The 20,927-nt window shown below is 36.3% G+C and overlaps 1 protein-coding gene across 1 annotated transcript in view; it reads left to right on the top strand.

Moving 5' to 3' along the window:
* SH3PX1 (sorting nexin 33-like protein SH3PX1) overlaps positions 1-20,927 on the top strand; it is a gene marked incomplete at its 3' end in the record, with an annotated part of 294,611 nt that overhangs the window by 237,368 nt on the left and 36,316 nt on the right. The window contains exons 12-13 of the mRNA XM_090380950.1: positions 2,819-2,896; positions 14,605-14,681. Coding sequence (XP_090237076.1) covers positions 2,819-2,896; positions 14,605-14,681 — 155 coding nt within the window. The remainder of the gene's footprint in view (positions 1-2,818; positions 2,897-14,604; positions 14,682-20,927) is intronic.

Raw genomic sequence — 20,927 nt, 5'->3', positions numbered from 1 at the left:
TTCTTGGACAAAATGCAATTCCACAGGAATTGCATTTTGTCCAAGTCTAAAAAAAAAAAATTTTGGGAGTTATCTTTAATCAAAAGATGACTATCCTCCACTGTATCCGTTAGCTCAGGGCAAAATGCATGAGGTGTAAACATGCTCAGTGCTATCTCTTCCAATTATTGGTGAGCAGATAGTGCACATTATTGTGCCTTTATCACATTATTGCACTTTAGCACATTATTGTGCTACTTGTCCGGCCGAAACTTGTCTATGGTTCACAAGTCTGTTCCTCTGCTAGAATTCTATTCCTCTGCTATTCCTCTGTTCTCCGTTGGCTTGATCCAGTCCACCATGGAGCCATCCATTGCCACAGGGGCATTTCATATTTTCTTCATCCAAAGTCTTTATGCAAAGGTCAATGAACCACCATTAATGCTACGACATCAGTAGTTGTTGCAATATACCATAAAAATAAAATCCCTGCTAGACCATCCTGTATGGGTGTCCATTTGTATGCCATGATGGGAAAATCTGTATAATGTATATAAATTTTACTTTGGATAATATATCCACGTCAGCAAGGCAAATCCTTCCTCCTTGGAATATGCGACTTCCATTTTGTGAGTTTATTTTTAGGAGCTGGCTGAAAGTTGACATATCTCCATGTATATGTTGGCAACTCTTTGCAACACACAGAGTTGACTACCCTGACTTCTTGACAGTGTATACAGATGGCTCAAATTTTGAAATGTTTATGGGATCTGCTTGTGTTTGCCCAAGCAAAACTAACTGCAGTCAGATTCCATATGAACGTAGAATTCTGTATGAATGTAACTGCACAGTTACGTACAGAACTAGCCTTGGATCATATAAAATCTCACCAGTTCCAAATATACTCTTATCTCTGAGTATATTATAGGCCTTATGAGATATAAGAAACACTCAACCAGTTTTGTGTCAGATACAGCAGCTGCTGCACTCTCTTTTAAACTTTGATATATGCTTTTTCCAGAACCCTAGCCACATTGGCATCACGGACAGTGACTTGGCCGATGCTGCAGCCAAACAAGCAATGCCCCAGAATTACATCAGCTTGTTAGTCCCCTATACAGACTATATATACGTAATGGCAAGAATCTTGGCATAGGCACACCACCAGTAAACTAAAGGAAATCAAGCCTGTAATTATGTATTGGCATTCTAGTCAGTACAGTGTTTGCCAGGAGGAAGTTCATGCTCAGCTCCACATAGGACATTGTCACCCACATTCCTGTCTGCAGATGGCTGATGCTCATTCTGTGTGTAGATATTATGACAGCGTTTTAACAGTTCAGCATATTTTAATGGAATATACATCTTTTAGTAATGAATGGCAGGTATGTTTTACTCATCTGTGTGAGCCTTATACATTCAGACAGATTTTATCAGACAGTGACAAATGTGTCAGATATATTCAAGTTTATACATTTTATTGATTTATATAATTTTATTTATAGTGCATTATTGTTTTATATTATATATTCTTTTATAACATTGATTTTACTATTTTATACCTTTTGACTTGGTGTACTATAACTTCAGATACTATAAAACTACCAAACAACAAAATGCCATTAACCATTCCACCAGCCTTTCAGTATCTTTTCTAACAAACAGTTCCCTGAGATTATATCACTTGTTTCACAGCAATGTTGACTCCTTAGAATTATTCATAGGTTTAAGCTGATCTTACTCTTTACAGTAAATATTGTTGAGAAGTATCTGTTCAGCTCATCTGCCATTTTTTCCAGGCTTTCTATGGCCTGAAAAAGATGGCAGATGAGCTGAACACATATAGTCCATTGCAATAAATTAAAGGGATCTTTATGATATGCATTTTTTTTTTTTTTTTATTCACATCTAATTCCCTGTCCCCATTCTTATCTCTTTCTGCTAATGCTTTCTCCTAATTAACTGTTGCCTACCTTACCTCATTAATTGTTTTTCATACGTTTTTGCTGTTGTTACATATTTGATATATATTTTTTGTTTTTCTTTAGACATCGCTTCTAATGTTGATATAAATTGAAGTTATGTGATTGTGTGTAACTGTCCACTGCTTGTTTCTTTCACTTACTTAAACTCTTAACCTCAGTTGTCATCTATTTTGACATCTTAACGTTCATGGAATTTAACCATCTGGTTACAAATATGTTTGTAGCCTTGAGAATAAATTCTCCTAATATTTCCAATACCATATTTGTTATCTGGCAGCATATAATAGGTTTTCCAGTTAGCTGAATCCAAGAAATATCTCATTCTATTGAAAATATCTCTTCCCTTGAAACTGGAGCAATTTCTTTCAGAAATTCTTCAATTTCGAGAAATATATTTTTCCTTGAAATTGAAACTCTTCCCTTTGCCTTTGAACCACATGTATCCCTGCTGTTGTTTCTTTTGATAGTTTATTAAATTTTCTTTTAAAAAATGTTTTTTTATTTTCCTTTTAGTAAAATCTTCATCCCCTATTATATTGAAGCTACTTTCATTATGCATTAATTTCTCTCAATTGTGTAATTCATCAATTCTGTTTTTTTTTTTTATTTATTTATTATTTTTTTTTTTTGCCCTACCTTTTGAAATATATATTTTTTGTTTACCTATGTGTGTTTACCCCATGCAACATTCACATATCTTCCCATACAAAGGTGGGGGAGGGGGAGTGACTGAATTGGCAGAACATGCACTTTGAGTACAAATTAGGAGCAAATAGTAGTTTTCTGCAGTATTTTCTTATACCCCTCCTGTTCTTTGTGATTGTTTTCCAAATGTATATTTATTGTCATTGTAGCCTACAAAAGAGAATTCCAGAAGATATCATCTTCTTTTAAAGAACTTGGAATGGCTTTTGAAATGGATTCTTCTTCATGTAAGTATAGTTGCATTATTAAATATTTCCTGTTTTCCTTAAAAAAAAAAAAAAAAAAACTCTTAGTATTACAATTAACAAAGTAACTCAAAAAATACCTTAAAGTGATGCAAGGAAGTAAGCTTATATAGCATCAACAAAAAAAAAAAAAATCTTACCTATCTTATCTGTCCATCCTTATAATTGTTTAATGCTTCCTTAAATTCATTCAAACTATCCACTTCCACAAGATGAAAGTTTGTTTCAGCAATCAGTTTCTCTCTGGCTGAAAGAAAATTTTTGCACATCTATCCTAAAACTATCATTTTTCAAATTAGATTTCTGTCCCTTCATGTGTGTTGTCCAAGCAACAGAGCAAACATTACGATGCCATCTGCATTTAATTTACTCAGTCTATTTAAGGCCTTATATGTTTCAATCAATCAATCCTCCACAGGTGCCTGGTTTCACATATTGGCATATGCACAACTGAAGTCTTATGGTAAAGAGTACCATAAAAGACACAAAAGAATACTGGGTTTTTTTTGGTTTTTTTTCATGACTTTGTCCCTTCTTTAAAGAAACATTGAAAACATAAACTTACTTGAAAATGCTGTTTTCTTTCTAGATAACGTTTAACTTCTCAATTGTGAGGAACCTAAAGAAGGAAAATATAAAGGCCATGTTTTTACCACCAAATAATCTAGCCTATTGATTTAGGGTTTCTAGAATGTCTAAAGAGACAACTAGCCTACGGGTCTGGAATGTCTAAAGAGACAACATAGGCAAAACTTTTTCACTTTTGGAAAAATAGAAGACACTAATAGTCATAAACATCAGAAACATGTTTACAACATTACAATAGCATGGAATGAAATTTTAATTTCAAACATTTACTAAATCAGTAGTTACTAATAGAGAAAACTTTGGAAGTGGATTCAATAATGTTTTCCAACAAATAGGTGAAAATTAATTGGAAAATGAAATTATATACAATTCAGAAATCAGATATGTTATGACAGATGGATCTAAATATAAAGAAGCAATTGGATCAATTCTAGAGTCAAAAATTTCTAATGTAGCAGCCAAAAATGCTTTGTAGCAGCCAAAAATGCCAAAAATTCAACAGTCATCATGTTGAACAAATGCCTGATTCAACAGTCACCAATGTGATGTTTATTGAAAAAAAAATTAAATGAAAATTACTGATGCTCTACAAGTAATAAATGAATGTACATGTATATCTTTGTTTTAAATGAAAATGAAATTCTTAAGGTATACCTTTTTTTTATGATTCCCTGCTTTATCTGACTTCTATGGAAATTGGTCCCAATCACATCAGATAAGAGGGCTTCTATTGTACAATAAATTTAAGTAAATATAAAATCTAAAACAAGCTAGACATGCATTATACAAATGCATTTGTATGTGGTTACTTTCAGTTATTCTTTTCCACAGTGTGGAAAAGAGTAACAGACAGAGAGAGAGAGAGAGAGATTGGATGTATCGGAATTGCATCACAAATGTATTGAAAGAACTGTTGATGATTTTTTATTAGCATTAGTAGAAGCATATGAGGCAAGAAAGCAAGCTTATACAGCATCAGCCAAAAACAGCCAAAAAAACTTTCCCATTTCACCTATCCGTTCACTCCAAAAGTTTGTCCAGTTCTTCCTTGAATTTATTTAAGCTATCAACGTCTACGACAAATGGAAGTTTGTTTCAGCAATCAACCACCTGCTGGCTAATGGCAAATTTCTGCACGTCTGTTCTACAACTGTCTTTCCTCAATTTGAATTTATGTCCCCTCAGGTGCGTAATCTGAGCAAGTGGAAGAATCCCATCAGCATTGAGCTTGCTTAAACCATTCAAGACTTTATACACCTCAATCAGATCAGATGTGCCTAGTCTCCAGTTTTTTTTTTTTTTTTATGTGAACCCCAAACACGAGAGGTATTAGAACCTATAGTACTTAGTACCGTGCTTGGGTTGGAGGTTGAGAAGACGAAAGAAGATTTTGGACTTGAACTTCTGTAGATTGTAATTTTCAGGAAATACATACGAAGGAAGGTTGTTCCAGAAAACGGCAGTTGAATGAATAAATGAGGAAGATGAAAAGTTGGTTCTGTGGGTTTGAAGTTGGACAATAAATGAATGTTGGCTGATGGTGGCACGTGTTCGGACTGTTTTGAAAGAGAGAGTGGGAATTATAGAAGCCAATTCAGAAGAACAGTGCCCATGGAAGTATCTGTAGAAGAGGCATGCAGCAGAAACAGTGCATCTATGAGAAAGCGAGTGGAGAGACTCTGTTAGAGATAAATCATTAATTAACCTAACTGCCCTCTTCTGAATGGAATCAAGAAGCCTGAGAGAGGTTTTGGGGGCACCACCCCAGATGTGGGAACAATATTCCATGGCAGAGCGGATTTGCGATTTTGAGCAGCTGTTTGGAAGAAAAGTAACGCCGAGAGCAAAAGAGAAAACCAAGTTTTTTAGATGCAGAGGAAGCAATATTTTGTAATGTGCTTGTGCCAAGAGAGATTAGAAATCATGGTAATCCCCAAAAGAGATATATCATTTTCCCTAGAAATCAGAGTGTCACTAAAGATAAGCATAGGAACAGAAGAATCCTTTTTTGCGAGATATAAGACAAGACTGAGTTTTAGAAGAGTTGAAATCAACTAAGTTGTCTTTGCCCCACTGGAGAATTACCTGAAGATCGGCATTTAAGGAATTGGTAGCAGATTTTCGAGAAGTTGAAGCTAATTGAGCAGGACAAGGTTTCTCAAAATGGAAAGTGGAATGCAATGTGCTATCATCGGCAAAACTATGGATAGGATTTCCAGTAAATGGAAGAAGGTCATTAATATACAAGAGGAAAGGAGTGGGGGAAAGAACTGAACCTTGGGGGACACTGGCATTAGTGGAGAAGTTAGATGACAGAGAGCCATCTACCATCATCCTCAGTGAGCGATCAGAGAGAAAACTGGATAACAATTACTAAAAACAGTTGGAAAACTGTTTCTTCAGAGGCTTCTTCAGAGAGACCTAGATAGACTTCAAGAATGGTTAGAAAAATGGCAGCTGTGCTTTAATCCAACAAAGTGTAAGGTATTACACCTGGGAAACAGTAATCCCAAAATAACTTATTCACTTAGTGGAGTTCAACTAAACCCAGTACTGGAGGAAAGGGACTTGGGTGTTACGATACGGTCAGACATGAAATTCTCTGAGCATTGTAAACAGGTTGCAAGGAAGGCCCATGGTGTCCTATCGATGATCTATCGAACTTTTGCAAGTAGAGATAGGGACGTGATAATCCCATTATATAAGGCTTTTGTTAGACCACACTTGGAATACTGTGTTCAAGTATGGAGACCGCACCTAAAGAAAGACATCGAGCTTCTTGAAAGGGTGCAAAGAAGGGTAACTCGCCTGGTGAGATCGGCAAAAGGGCGTCCGTATGAAGAAAGACTTCGAATATGTGGGTTGCAGAGTTTGGAAACTAGACACCTTAGGGGAGATTTGATTGAGGTGTTTAAGGCTCTGAGAGGCATCAGTAAAATGAATGAGGACAAAATTTTCAAGATTATAAATGATGCTAGAACTAGGGGACATAAATTCAAGTTACGCGGGGAAATGTTTAGATTGGACTGCAGGAAGTTTTATTTTAGCCAGCGAGTTATAAATTACTGGAATAAGTTGCCTTCTTGGGTGGTAGAGGCCGACAGTTTGGGGAAATTCAAAGGTCATCTGGATAGTACTTTCGGGTAAGGGAAGCGCATAGGATGATAGGATTAATTTCCTTTTTATTTAATTTTTAATTTCATTTTATTATTTTTATTTATTTATTAATTATTATTATTTATTTATTTATTTAATTTTTGTTTTTATCATTGTTTTGTTCGGATTTTTTTTTTTTTTTTTTTTTTTTTTTTTTGGCTGGTGCAGCATAAGCCATAGGCTTTCTTGCACCATACGGCCGTTACTAATACTAATACTAATACTAACCATAACATGGAAGCTTGTTTAGAAGACCTTTATGCCAAACACGATCAAAAGCCTTTGAGATGTCAAGAGCAACTACTTGTGTTTCTGCAATTTGTAGAACTTAAGCCTTTCTTGATAAGAGCAGCCTTTCTTCTCCTCGCCAATCTCATTGCCCTTCTCTTTACTTCTTCCAGCTGCTCTACATCCTTCCTAAAATGAGGCCTCCAGACCTGTATGCAACAAAGGGGAGGCAGCAAAAGAGGTTAGCAGATCTTGAGCCATGATTATGAAAGCATCCTTTGATTCAGGGATTTCCTGTGAACATTTCACATTTCCTGTGAACTGGAAATGTGTAAATGTATCTGCAATTCATGAAGGGGATGGATCAAAGTATCACATGAGTAATTTTTAATTACTCATATCATCCTTTGATCCACCTGTTGGCTTGGCTTCTCTTCCAGGAGAAATAATGGCATCACTATTTTAAGAAGTATTAATGCAGGATCATCTAGACAGGAATGCAGTTATACTGCTGTCAAATCATGGTTTTGTTAAGGGGCAATCTTCTCTAATGAATCTGATTGGATACTATGATAGTAACAAAAGGAACCTGGATGCAAAAACATAATTTTGACATCATGTACTTAGATTTCAGAAAAGCTTTTGATAATTAATATATAAAATAAAAGACTGCTATACAAATTGAAGCAGTGTGGCATTAAGGGTGAGTTACTTCTATGGATAAATGAATGGTTATCAATGGGTATTGCTCTTCTTGGACTAATATTAATAGCAGAGTAGCACAGGTAGTTTGAAAATTGTACGAAGATTGGCAGTAATCAGGGTATGCTCATCAAGATCTAGACATATAAGGTAGATGACTGAGACATAGCAATTGAAGTTTAATATCAACAAATTCAAGGTACTTCACATAGGAGTAGTAATCCCAGATTAATGTACTAACTGTGTGGTACCACACTCAGGGTAGTGAAGAGTGAAAAAGATTTGGGGTAATAGTTCAGACAGGCATCCAAGACAGCTCTTGGGATTTTATCAATGATATAAGGAATTTTGTCAGCAAGGATAAGAAGGCAATTATCCTATTGTAAGGTAATGGTCAGGCCACATCTTGAGTATTGCATACAGTATGGAGGCCTCATTTTAGGAGGGATGTAGATCTATTGGAAGAGGTGCAGAGAGAATAATAATGAGATGAGTGAGAGGAAACAAAAGGGTACTTTTACTAGGAAAGGCTTTATTTCTGCATACTGCAGCACCTGGAGACTAGGCACCTGCATGGAGATCAGATTAAGGTGTTTAAGGCTTTGAATGCAGGGTCGACTTTAGGGTAAGGCCAAGTAGGCACTGGCCTAAGGGTGCTAACACCATCCCCTCCTCCCAAAAACAAAGCCCGCAAGAAAAATTTTACGTATTTAATGTGTTAACATGTTAACAACAAAGAGTTCACAAAAAAGAATTGATAGCACTCTGCAGAAAAAGATTAATGAAGATATCAAAAACTGGAGGAACGTTTTAGAAAGGATTATTTCAATCATAAAATTGCACGGAACACAAAATTTAGCATTATATGGAACAGTGCCAATGAGTTGTATGAAGTTAATAACAGAAATTTTTTAAAGGTTATCAAATTGTTAGCAGAATATTAATTAGTAGAAGCATATGATGCAAGAAAGCAGGCTTAAACAGCATCACCACCAAAAAAAAAAAAAAAAACCTTCACATTTCACTCCAAATGTTTGTCTAGTTCTGAATTTATTTAAGCTGTCAACTTCCACAACGACTAATGAAAGTTTTTTCCAGCAATCAGCCACCTGCTAACTATAGGCAAATTTCTGAACATCTGTTCTACATTTGTCTTTCCTCGATTTGCATTTATATCCCCTTAAGTCATATTACCCATAGGAATGAAAATCCTGTGATTTTTATTCTTGTGATCATGACATATGGTCGAGGAGCATTGTCAGCTTCAGGAAGGATTATCATTTTGTAATTTTTTCGTTAAATTCTTTTAATTGATTTTCTTATTTTTAATTGCATTAAATTGATTTTTAATTATTTGTTACTCTAATGTAAGATTTTTGATTTTTTTCGTTTTAATTTCTGAAGAGTATCATATGGAAGTGTTCTACGTACTATATTGAGGTAAACTTCTCTTATTATTTTACAAATATTGATATCAACGTAGAATGTATTGAGCATTACAGCTCTGGTTCGAACTATATAATTGTTGACTGCACGCCCGATCTTTCTCACACTGAGAAATTGACAATAGTAGTGTGCTTTGTAAATATTCTACCTTCTCCAAATCATGTGGGGAGTTATGTACAGATCTATGAACATTTTTTTAGGATTCATAAGTATTAACAAAAGCACTGGTAAAGGAATGACGGACAAAATTTTTGAAGTTTTACAAAAGTACAATCTTTCATTGAGTGACTTAAGAGGTATACATAATGGTGTACAGAGTCGCATACCGTCCTCATACCCAAGAGCATCCCTTGAATTTAGTAATAAATGATACAGCAAGTTGGTGTATTGAAGCCGTGTCATTTTTTGATATTGTAAAGCATCTTTACACTTTTTTTCTTGTTATCTCCACAAAGGTGGAATTTTTTAAAGCAATGTGTTAAAGGGTTAACCTTAAAAGCACTTAGTGATACCAGGTGGGCCAGTCGTCTGAAGCACTTTGTTCAGATACCAACTGGAAGAAATAATTGAAGCCTTAGAAAGTTTTTTGAATGTGCAACAACCAATCGCAACATCAACAATAGCAAAAAATAAATCTGAAGCAAGTGATTTATTAAAGAATATTGCAAATTTAAAATTTATTTGTTCATTAATTTTATTTGGTGTGATGTGTTAGGCAACGTGAATATAACAAGAAAAGTTTTACAAGAAATCGGTTTAGATTTGATGAAGCAAATTTTTACATTATTAACTCGTTGAAATATCTTCAAGATTACAGAAGTGATGACAAGTTTGAAAATATCATAAAGGAAGCAGAAAAAATTGCAACTAAATTGGAGATTGAAAAAGATTTCTAAAAAACCAGAACACTCGAAGGCAAAAGGCAGTGCTTGCATACAAAAGTAATGATGAAAAAGAAAATTTAAAAATTAATTTCTTTTATAACATTCTAGACAATGCAATAAATGCTTTAAAACAGGGGTGCTCAAACTATGTCCTGTGGGCCATTGTGGCCCACGAACACAACAAAGTTTCCAAAAAATATATATAATAGCTCAAAATGGAGTGTAGCAACTCCTGTGCCACCTATCGGTTAAACAGGAAAGCTCAGCTTCTCAACAAGGTGCACAGGTGGTGCTGCTACATTTTTGCATACTTTCTAGTTCTAGTGTTTACCAGAAAACTATTCTCGTCTCTAGACCTTTCTAGAAACTGTCAGTATATATATATACCTTATCATTGAATTATATTAAATATTAACTTAAGTTAAATTATAATAAAGTGAATAAATAAATAAATAAATAATTAAGCATTCATTAGAGGCAGCGACATGCAATTCCTCCATATGAAGCTGAAATACATCCAATATTTTAAATTAAATAAAATAAAACATAAGCCAGTAGTATGGCAAAAACTGTAGAGCGAAAATTAGCATAAAATAACCCAAATAAACAAACGAACGAAAAGAAAGAATAGATATAAATAGTAGCCCAGAAACCCTTGTATAATTTCGAAATTTAAATCCAATTAACAAAAACTATACAAAAATTAGGATAATGCCAATTACATATTAATTTAGTGGTACCCCCCCCCGAGAGGTATCAGTTCCGAAAGACGTGAAATATCACCAAAAAAGGGTTAAAGGAACTACCAAACGATAACAAAATCAAAATAAATTAAAATAAAATAGACTGACCATCATGCCCCATATCGACAGAGGACCACGAGGCCATTAAAATTTGTAGTGTGCTTGTGCTAGGAGGGATTGGAAGTCAGAGCGGTCCCCAAAAGAGATGTGTCATTTTGCCTAGAGGTCGGAGTGTCACTGAAGATAGGCATAGGAGCAGAAGAATCCTTTTTGCAAGATATAAGATAAGACTGAGTTTTGGAAGGGTTGAAGTCGACTAAGTTGTCTTTGCCCCACTGGAGAGTTGCCTGAAGATCGGCATTTAAGGAATTGGTGGCAGATTTTTGAGAAGTTGAAGCTGATTGAGCGGGACAAGGTTTCTCAAGGTGGAAGGTGGAGTGGAATGTGCTATCATCGGCAAGACTATGGATGGGATTTCCAGTCGGTGGAAGAAGGTCATTGATATACAGGAGGAAAGGAGTGGGGGAGGGGACTGAACCTTGGGGGACGCCGGCATTGGTGGAGAAGTTAGAGGACAGAGAGCCATCTACAATCACCCTCAGTGAGCGATCAGAGAGAAAACTGGATAACCAGTTACTAAAAACAGTTGGCAGGCCATGGTTTGGAAGCTTTGTTTAGAAGACCTGTATGCCAAACACAATTGAAAGCCTTTGAGATGTCAAGAGCAACTACTTGTATTTCACCGAATCTTTCCATTGAATTAGTCCATAAATGGGTAACATAAGCCAGAATATCACCAGTGGATCACCACTGATGCAATCCATACTGGCGATCATTGATCAGACGGAAGGTTTCTAGGTAGTTTAAGAGTTGGCGGTTAATTGATTTTTCCATTACTTTAGAAAGAGTAGAAGTAATTGCAATGGAATGATAATTGGGATTTGTCACCCTTTTTAGGAACTGGCTGGATATGAGCAAATTTCCAAGCAGAAGGAAAAACACCTTTGGAATAAGAAAGTGAAAAAAGGCGGCAAAGAATAGGAGTAAGTTCAGGAGCACAGGTTTTGAGAACAAGTGGAGAAATACCATCGGAACCTGGAGCTTTCTTAGCATCAAGATTCGTCAAAATCCTTCTGACATCCTTTTGACGGAAGACCACAGGGGGCATTGAATGGAGCGTGTTGGGAATGGTGGAAATTGTTTTACCAAGATCATTAATACAAGAGTTGGAAGAAAAATGGGATGCTAGCAGGTCAGCTTTATCCTTGGCTGAAGTGACAACAGAAGCATCTGGTTTGGACAGAGGTAGGAGCAGAGATGGGCAAAAGTTGCAGCCAATAGCTTTGGCAAGAGACCAGAATGCTTGGCTACCATTAGGGCAAGAAGCAAGTTTTCTACTCTTAGCCTGTTCAAACTCTAGTTTTGATTGATTAATTACTGCTTTACAATTGTTGCGAGCTTTGGTGTACGCAGAAAATGAAACTGGAGAATTAGAAACAAGCCAGTTACGATATGCAACATTCTTCTCTTGAACAGCCGTAGCACATTTATTGGAAAACCAAGGTTTAGATAAAGGACAAGATTTTAAAGTGGAGTGTGGGATAAAGGATTCCATTCTTGCAAGAATAAGGTGTAAGGTATATTGTTGTCATGCAGCACCAGGGGGTTCCCCCATCTCCGCTTTGCTTTCTTTGTGGGTGTACCAGTTTCCTGGGAATGCCAGAGGTTTAAAAGTGTGTGGGTATTGTACCTGTGTAATGTTGCGTACCGTTGTTCATCTGGTCATTTAGCCGCTGTAGCCCAGCGTTGCCCCACCTTCGTCCCCGTGGAGGCAGACCAGGAAACACCAGTAGACTAAAATTTACTCTGGCAGGTCCTTCCACTTAATTTTCTGAGATTTCGGCGGCTAGGACCTAAAAAAAAAAACTTTTGTACACGTACACATACAAGCACATTCACATATACACAATAGTGATACATAATATATACGCATCCATGCCATCATAATTACTTTGGATGTTTGATTACAGCACGTGTGCATGCATTCATATGGCAGGAGTAGGGCAATGCGTAGGATAAATAGGCCGAGACTGGGCGAAGATTATTTTTGTGCTAGATTAAATTTAGTGTGTAGGGCGCTCGCGTTGTGTATAGATAGAGTGGGGGAGGGGAGTAAGAAGTTGGGGGGAAAAGGCAGAAGTATGGGGGACACAGTAGAGATTCCCCCTCCTGCAAGTATAATTTCACTGACATGATCTGAGCAAACTTTGACATCAGAAGTTTTGAAACAGTAATCCGACCAAAGAAAAGAAGAGAAAAAGTCTCGCAGGTCATCCCATTTTGCATTCTTGTAATGCCAAACAACATGAGGTTCGGAATAATCCTCTAGCTCAGAAAAATCACCTGAGAGGGCATAAATTCAAATTGAGGAAAGACAGATGTAGGATAGACGTGCGGAAATTTGCCTTTAGCCAGCGGGTGGTTGGTTGGTTGGTTGGTGGAACAGACTTCCATCCATTGTGGTGGAGGTTGATAGCCTAAATAAGTTTAAGGCTCAGCTGGACAGGTATTTTGAACGAACAGAGGGGTGAAATGGAAGTGGGTTTTTTTTTTTTTTTTGGCTGATGCTGCATAAGCTTGCTTTCTTGCATCAAATGCCTCTACTAATGCTAATGCCAAATATCAGAGTCCATTAGAACAGCCGTGAGCCACCAAATACGGAGGATGCGGAAAGGTCAGGGAATGACCACCGCATATCCCCGGAGCAATATGGCCTTAGTTGCTAATGCTCCTAAAAACCAAATAACAACAACAACATTAGAACAGATCTTATCATCATCGAAATAATCATCTAAAATTATTAGACGATATTATCTAAAAAAGTGCTATGGTGAAGCGATATAAAAGGATTATATTAGATAGTCATACTGAAAGTTAAAAGCCAGATTAAAGGAGCATGCTAACAATGTTGGGCTGAGTTATATGTTTTTGAATGTAGCACACCACCATCTTAAAACTATATTTTACCTGAAAATCTTTGATATATGTAAAAACTAAAGGAGAGAATATAAATAAATAAATAAATATTCTGTTTGGGCTTGCATGCACAGTCAATTAATCATTGAGCTGTTTTTACCATAGCCCCTTGAACATAAGGACTGATATCATGGCTTTCTATATTCAACACCATTAACCAGAACTTGGGGAAGTTAACCACCCTCTCCCATCTTGTTGTTTTTTCTGAATATCCCAGAATGGGGTTCCATTCTCACTTCTAATTGCCCCTCCGTTCTCTTCTTACTCCCTTACACACACACACACACACACACACACACACACACACACACACACACACGCACACACAAGCACACACACACACACACACACACACACACACAAGCACACACAAGCACACACACACACAAGCACATGCACACACACACACACACACACACACACACACACACACACACACACACACACACACACACACACACACACACACACACACACACACACACACAGTGGCTGCCAACCATTGATTAGTTGGGGGATTGGCCCCAACAATTAGGCAATTGCAAAGGATGACTTCATGCCAATTAAGCAAGCCATCAGTAGACAAGAACACACATAACCACCATTTATTCATGCCTGTGATTTACTCAGAGTATGCCAGTTTTAAGACATTTCTTGCTGCAATTCTTTATTCATTTTGCTATATTTTTACTCCAATATGTAATTTACAGTTAATTTTTTTGCATTATCATTGATGAGAAAGGTTCCAAGATCACTTATTATTACTTAGCTCTTATGAAAGTTATTTTCACTGAATTGCATGTTGAGAAGTGTCCTCCTTCATAATTAATAATAAAAATGGCATTTAAATACTTTAGCGTTTTTTTATTAGTAAAATTTCTCCTTCAAATATTTCTCTTATTCGCAGATTCTGTTGCCCTCACAAATGCAATAAAACATACTGCTGATACTTATGATGAGATTGGAAAACTCTATGAAGAACAGGTAAATGCCAATTTAATGTATAATAATGAAATCAAAATAATGGCTATGACATTTAGTTACAGTGTATCATAAAGTGTTGCAGTGATGATTCAGCAGTTCATCTTAAGAAACATTTGTTAAATTAGGACAATGCTGAAAAAATGCTGTGAGTTAGGTCAGAATGTGAATGTGTATGTGATTCTGCCCAGACATGATAGACGGGATTATATGCTGTGAAAGTCTTGTGGATTAACTCAACTTGAGGGGCTCTGCAGTGCTTTTGGGAGGTTATTTTTATCAGCATGGCTTGCACTTGTGGGCAGAAGGAATCTATTTTGTAGAGACTGGATTCATCTGAACAAAGGTAGTGCAAGGGCTTTTTGCCAGTAGCATTGTGGGCGCCTCTGTAGCCAGGTGGGAAGGAGCAGCAGTGCGTAGCACACGCTTCTTGATTAGACCGGGGTTCGAGCCCATTACCACCAAATACGGAGGATGCGGAAAGGTCAGGGAATGACCACTGCATATTCCCAGAGCATATGGCCTTAGTTGCTAATGCTCCTAAAAACCAAATAACAAACAAACAAACCAGTATCATTGAGGATACCTTAAGGGTTCTGGGAAACTCTAGTTTTGGGAGAAATAATATAGACATGCATTTATCTGATGATATGAGTCAAAGTAAAGTTTTATTGACCTCAGGAGTTCTTGTTTGTTGCCACATCAGCTGATATTGGCAAGAGGTCCTGTGTTAAGGTAGTAAGCTAGAGAAGAATATTAAGTCTTAACTGTGTCTATAGTAATCAGGAGTGTAGTCAATAAAATAAGTGAATTTAAACTAATGCTGACATAATAGGGCTAATGGAAATGTAGTATTATCCAGAAATAGGGGATGATGAGTTTCACTATGGTATATACAATGTATTTAAGAAGGATAGGGAAGATAGAAGGGGGTGATGGGATCATGCTTCTCATCAAGAGCAGCCTGAGTATAACAAAAGCTTTCCCAGATTCAGAAGTTATGCCATGCTAGTATAGAATCTGTGTGGTTGTGAGATTGCTGGAAGTAAAGCTATAATGATAGTTTCTACATGCAGATGGAATGGGTGAGGAAATGTGCCTGTCTTATTATAGGTGATTTCAATTTTTCCCAGTTGATTCTTCCCAGACCTGGTAGAAGGAATTATATGCTGTGAAAGTTGTGGATTAACTCGACTTGAGGGTCTATGGAAAGCTTTTGGAAGTTATTTTTATCAGTGTAGCCTGCATTTGTAGGCAGAAGGAATCTATTTTGTCGAGATTTTGTAAGTAGGAGGGAAACTTACCATGGGGATAAAAATTCTTAAACTAGATGATTACTTATACCAGCATGTAACAGAAAATACTAGGAATAAGGATTTTCTAGACATTGCTCAGAAATCAGATGGCATCATAAGGCTCACAGTACAGGAACCATTGGCTGAAAGTGATCCCGCTTGTATTTGTTAGTTGGATGATGAAGAAAGATGTTGCAACTGTTAAAAGTAAAGACATGGGTTTTAATTTCAGGAAAGGAACTTTTAATGATAGGTCAGGTAATATGTGGCATATATCAATCTGGGCAGATTACAGAAGGAGGGTGAATACAATAGAACTATGGAATACCTTTAAATCAATAGTTACGGTCACAGATGCCATGAATGCATATACATTGTTAAGATTGTTGTTAGAGCAGAAAAAGATAGCATGGGAAAATTACAAAGCTAGGAATAGTAGTGAAGCCTACAAGTTAAAAAAACAATAGTATCACAGAAAAGGTTAGAGTGGCATATACTGAGTCACTCTGAGAGAGCAAAGAATGGAGACAAGGAATTTCTCATATACATGAATACAAAACTGAAGAAAATGAATCGGACCCTCATGTATTGGGTTTGGAAAAGTGTTAGATGATTCAGTTAATGTTGCTGATGAATTGAATAAGTACTTTGCATCGATCTTTACTGACAAAAGTCCCTTCGTGGGGAGGAAGAGGCTGTGCAACTGAACCTGGAAAACACAGAATTAGTGATGTTGAAAATTCAGCAGATAATTTATTAGAAAAAAACTTTTGAGCCTGAAAGCAAGTAAGGCTCCTGGAGTTGATGGCATATACTTTACTTTTTACCCAGTAATTTTGAGGGAGGGTGCATTTAACTATTAACGTTAACTATGAGAGCATTATTGGAGAACTACCAATATATTGTCAACACATAAAGATGGTTCTAACAGTGAAATCAATACACTGGTTAGTCTGACTTCAGTGGAAGGGAAAATCTTAGGGGCAATGATTATGAATGCAATCCAAAGACATTCAAATAGAAATAACACTCAGAAGGACACAGGATACACAACATCATTTTGTTAAGGGAAAATCATGTTTAATTAACCTGGTAAGCTATTTTGACAGTTACTCACGAGCTGGATGTAAGAAATAATTTTTGACATAGCTTACTTGAATTTTAGAAGTGCATTTGTCACAATCCCTCATAAGAGATTACTGTCTAAGCTGAAACAGACTGGGTCAGCGGCAAGATTCTACAATGTGCCTCAGGGTAGGCAGAAAGGAGTGTGATTAATCAGTATTCTTCTGCTTGGTGTAACATCAGAAGTGGAGTTCTCCAGGGCTTGTTTCTTGGACTACTGTTGTTTCTGGTTTTCATAAACAAATAAATAGAGGAATGGAGGTTAATTTCAGATGAGGTAATGGTTGGGAGAGTGGCTAATGATCAGTGCCAAAAAACCTTCAGAATGAATTGTGAACAGGCTTCAAGTATGGTCATTGCAGCAAAATACAAAGTCTTATACTTGGGGAGTAGCAGTCCCAAAATAACTTATACACTTGGTGGAACTGAATTAAAAAAACAGTAGAGCAGGAAAGGGATCTGAGAGTCATGATGTGGGTAGATATGAAGTTCTATGAGCATTTTAGACAGGTGGCCAAGAAAATGATTTATCGAGAGAGAGGGGAGGGATAAGAAGGTTATATTCTCACTATATTAAGGCAATTGCAGGACTGCACCTGAATACTACATCCAGGGTTGGAGATCTCGCCCAAAAAAAATCCATTGAGCTTCTTGAAAAGGTCTAGAAATAAGGGCAACCATATGAAAAAAAGACTTTGATTATTTGTGCTAGAGAGCTTGGCAGTTGGATACCTTAGAGGGAACCTGATCAAAGTCTGAGGCAAGGCTCTGAGATGTAAAGGTCAACTTGCATGAGGAGGGAAGCTTATAATTAGCCTATTTTCTTGTCTACTTTTTTATATATATATTTTTTATCTTTATATCTTTCTTTATATTCTTATTGTTATTTTTGATTTATTTATTCTTTTATTATTATTATTGTGTTATTATTTTATTTTATTTTTTCTGGCTGGTGTAGCCAGAAAATAAAAATTTTAAGATAAACTTGATTTTTTTTCTATAACAACTCAATAATTTGTTCAATAGTATTGCAGGATCATCGCTTATGATGATCCTGCAATACTTCTTTAAAACTGATTCCATTATTTTCCATTTACATGGAGTGCAGGTTTTTTCATCAGTGATTATTTCCCATATATCTTTTTCCCAAGAAATTAAACAGTCTGTGAGTAGCAGTTTTTGTTCCTTTTTAAACATGTAAATGAGTTCTAAGGAAGGTGCCTTCTGTAGAATTGGATAGCTGTTAGTATCTTTATAAGTAACACTAAACTCATGAATTAATCCAGCTCAAAATAATCAAAGAGAAAATCAAAATTTTTCAAAAATACTTTGCAAGCTGTCACACTATTTGCTTTTTATACATTAGGTACTCTGTTCACTTTTGCTGGTCAGCTTTTTTTTTTATTATTATTAGTAGTAGTAGTAATTTATACATCAGCCAAAAAAAAACACTACCCACTTCCACAACACCAAATGATAGTTTGTTCCAACAATAAATTACTCTTTAGCTAAAAGCATATTTTCACACCTCTGTCCTACTGCCATCCTTTTTTACAATTTCAGTTTATGTCCCCTTATGTGTGTTGTCTCAGAAAGAGTTACAATACCACCATCACGAAGCTTACTCAGTCCATTTAAATCAGGTCTATTCACAAGTACATGAATAGACCTGAATCTTCAGTACTGAAATCTTTTGTGGTAAGAGTGTTTTCTTGACTAATCTGGTTGTTTTTCTCTGCTCCCATTCCAAGAGATTTACATCTTTCTTAAATATGAGGCTTCCAGACCTGTATGCAGTACTCAAGATGTGGCCTAACCATTGCTTTATACAATGGGATAATCACATTCTTGACCCTTTTGGCATAGTTCCTGTATATCAATGACAGAACCCTGTAAGCTGTAATATCAGCAGCCTGTCTGCACTATTCTATGAACTTCATATGGGACTGTACATTTACTTCTAGGTCTCTTGTCTTCCCTACCGCCTAATTGGTTTGTTATTCTGGGAGTAATTCTCTCCATATCTTGCATTTACCACGTTAAATGCCAACTGCCACGTCTCAGCCCATCTGCTTAATTTTCTAAGTCTTGATGTAGTAGTAGTATACATTGATTCCTGTCTTTAACCTCCCTGCCAACCTTTGTATCATCTGCAGACTTAGACAGTTTAGCTTGACATGCCTTCATCAGTATTGTCAATAAATATTGAAAACAGTAAATTTATAGCACCAAATCAAGGGACTCTCCTCTAATAGATAATAATTAGTTGAAAAGAGCAGTGCCCATTTATAACCACCTTCTGACTTCTACCATAGTAGTTATTTCCCCGTAATGCCACACCACTCTAATTTATATAGTAGTCTTGTGTAGGAACAATGTTGAGATCTTTACCGAAATCTAAATTATCTCTCTAGACATTAAAAAAGTTTTCCCTCCTAGTGATATTTATTTGAGCCCAATGGGAGAAGAGGGCGGGAAAATTACATCACTACAAATGCACAGGTAAATAATTACATGGGTCATTTCCTGATTAGATTTCAATCAGTTCGTTTTAATGTTAACATTATTGTATAATGTTATTATTATACAAATAATAACATTATACAATACAAACCTATACAAATATTTAAGAAAAACTAAACTATTTACAGTCATTCCTCTACTATATCGGGACAATGGGTCCCTTCATCAGTTGACATTAATATACAAAAAATGTTACAATGGAACACCAAATGATGCCAGGCATGGTCATGTATTATACAATGAAGCACGTGCACAAGGTTGGTGAACGTTAAATGGAAGTAACACAAATGGGTTACTGAGCATTCCACATATGTGCTCTACTTGCTGTTGGCAATGTAGAGCACGTATGTGGAATGCATACCAACACTTGTTGCATTGAAAGACAGCTGCCTCCATAACATTCACCAACCTCGTGCACGTGCTTCACTGTCTAATACATGACCACGCCCAGCATGATTTGATGTTCCATTGTAATGTCAGCTGATGAAGGGACCCGATATATTTGGTATATTTGTAAATAGTTTAGTATTTTGTAAATATTTTAGTCCTACTATTTTGGATGCAACAATATTCCTCGTGAATTATGGAACCCGAAGCAAAAGGCCTTTTCCTAAGTGACCTATGTAAATGGAGGTAAATAATCACATAATGATATTTATTCGACCTTGAGAATGCCACGTGGTGGGGTAGCCAATGGGAGAAGAGAGATGTGGGTCATGTGCAAGTGGGCGAGGAAATTATGTCACTACAAATGCACAGGTAAATAATTACATAGGCCATTTCCTGATTAGATATCAATCAGTGCATTTCAACAGATGTGTCTTTTACCTAATAAAGATTTGACTTTGTCATACATTTTGTGTAGAAAAGTGTTGCACAGGGATTGGTGAGCAAAGCGAGCAGGGGGAAGCGCTCCCTAGTTTATATTATAATAATTTTGTATTTAATAATATTAGAATACAAAATTATTATAAATAATAATTTTGTATTTTAAAAATTATTATTTGCATTGATTTCCTTTGTTACCACATCAAAGTAGCTAATCTGATCAGTCAGACAGAATCTCTCCTTCCCTTAATACATCCATGCTTTGATTTCCATATAATTCCATTCTTAGGGTAACTATACGGAAATCAATATGGAAATAATGGAATCAGTGGTTAAAGAAGTACTGCAGGATCATCTCTTATAATGATCCTGCAGTACCTCTTTAACACTGATTCCATTATTTTCCATTATTATTATCACATCCATTCCATTATTATTATCACATCACACTTTGATCCCCTTTGTGAATAGAAGACAC

This window comes from Mastigoproctus giganteus, chromosome 9, assembly GCF_048544385.1.
Source record: "Mastigoproctus giganteus isolate SK-2022 chromosome 9, ASM4854438v1, whole genome shotgun sequence".
Taxonomy (NCBI): Eukaryota; Metazoa; Arthropoda; class Arachnida; order Uropygi; family Thelyphonidae; genus Mastigoproctus; species Mastigoproctus giganteus.
Note: the sequence above shows the minus strand (reverse complement) of the source record. Positions and strands in the feature narration are given on the sequence as shown.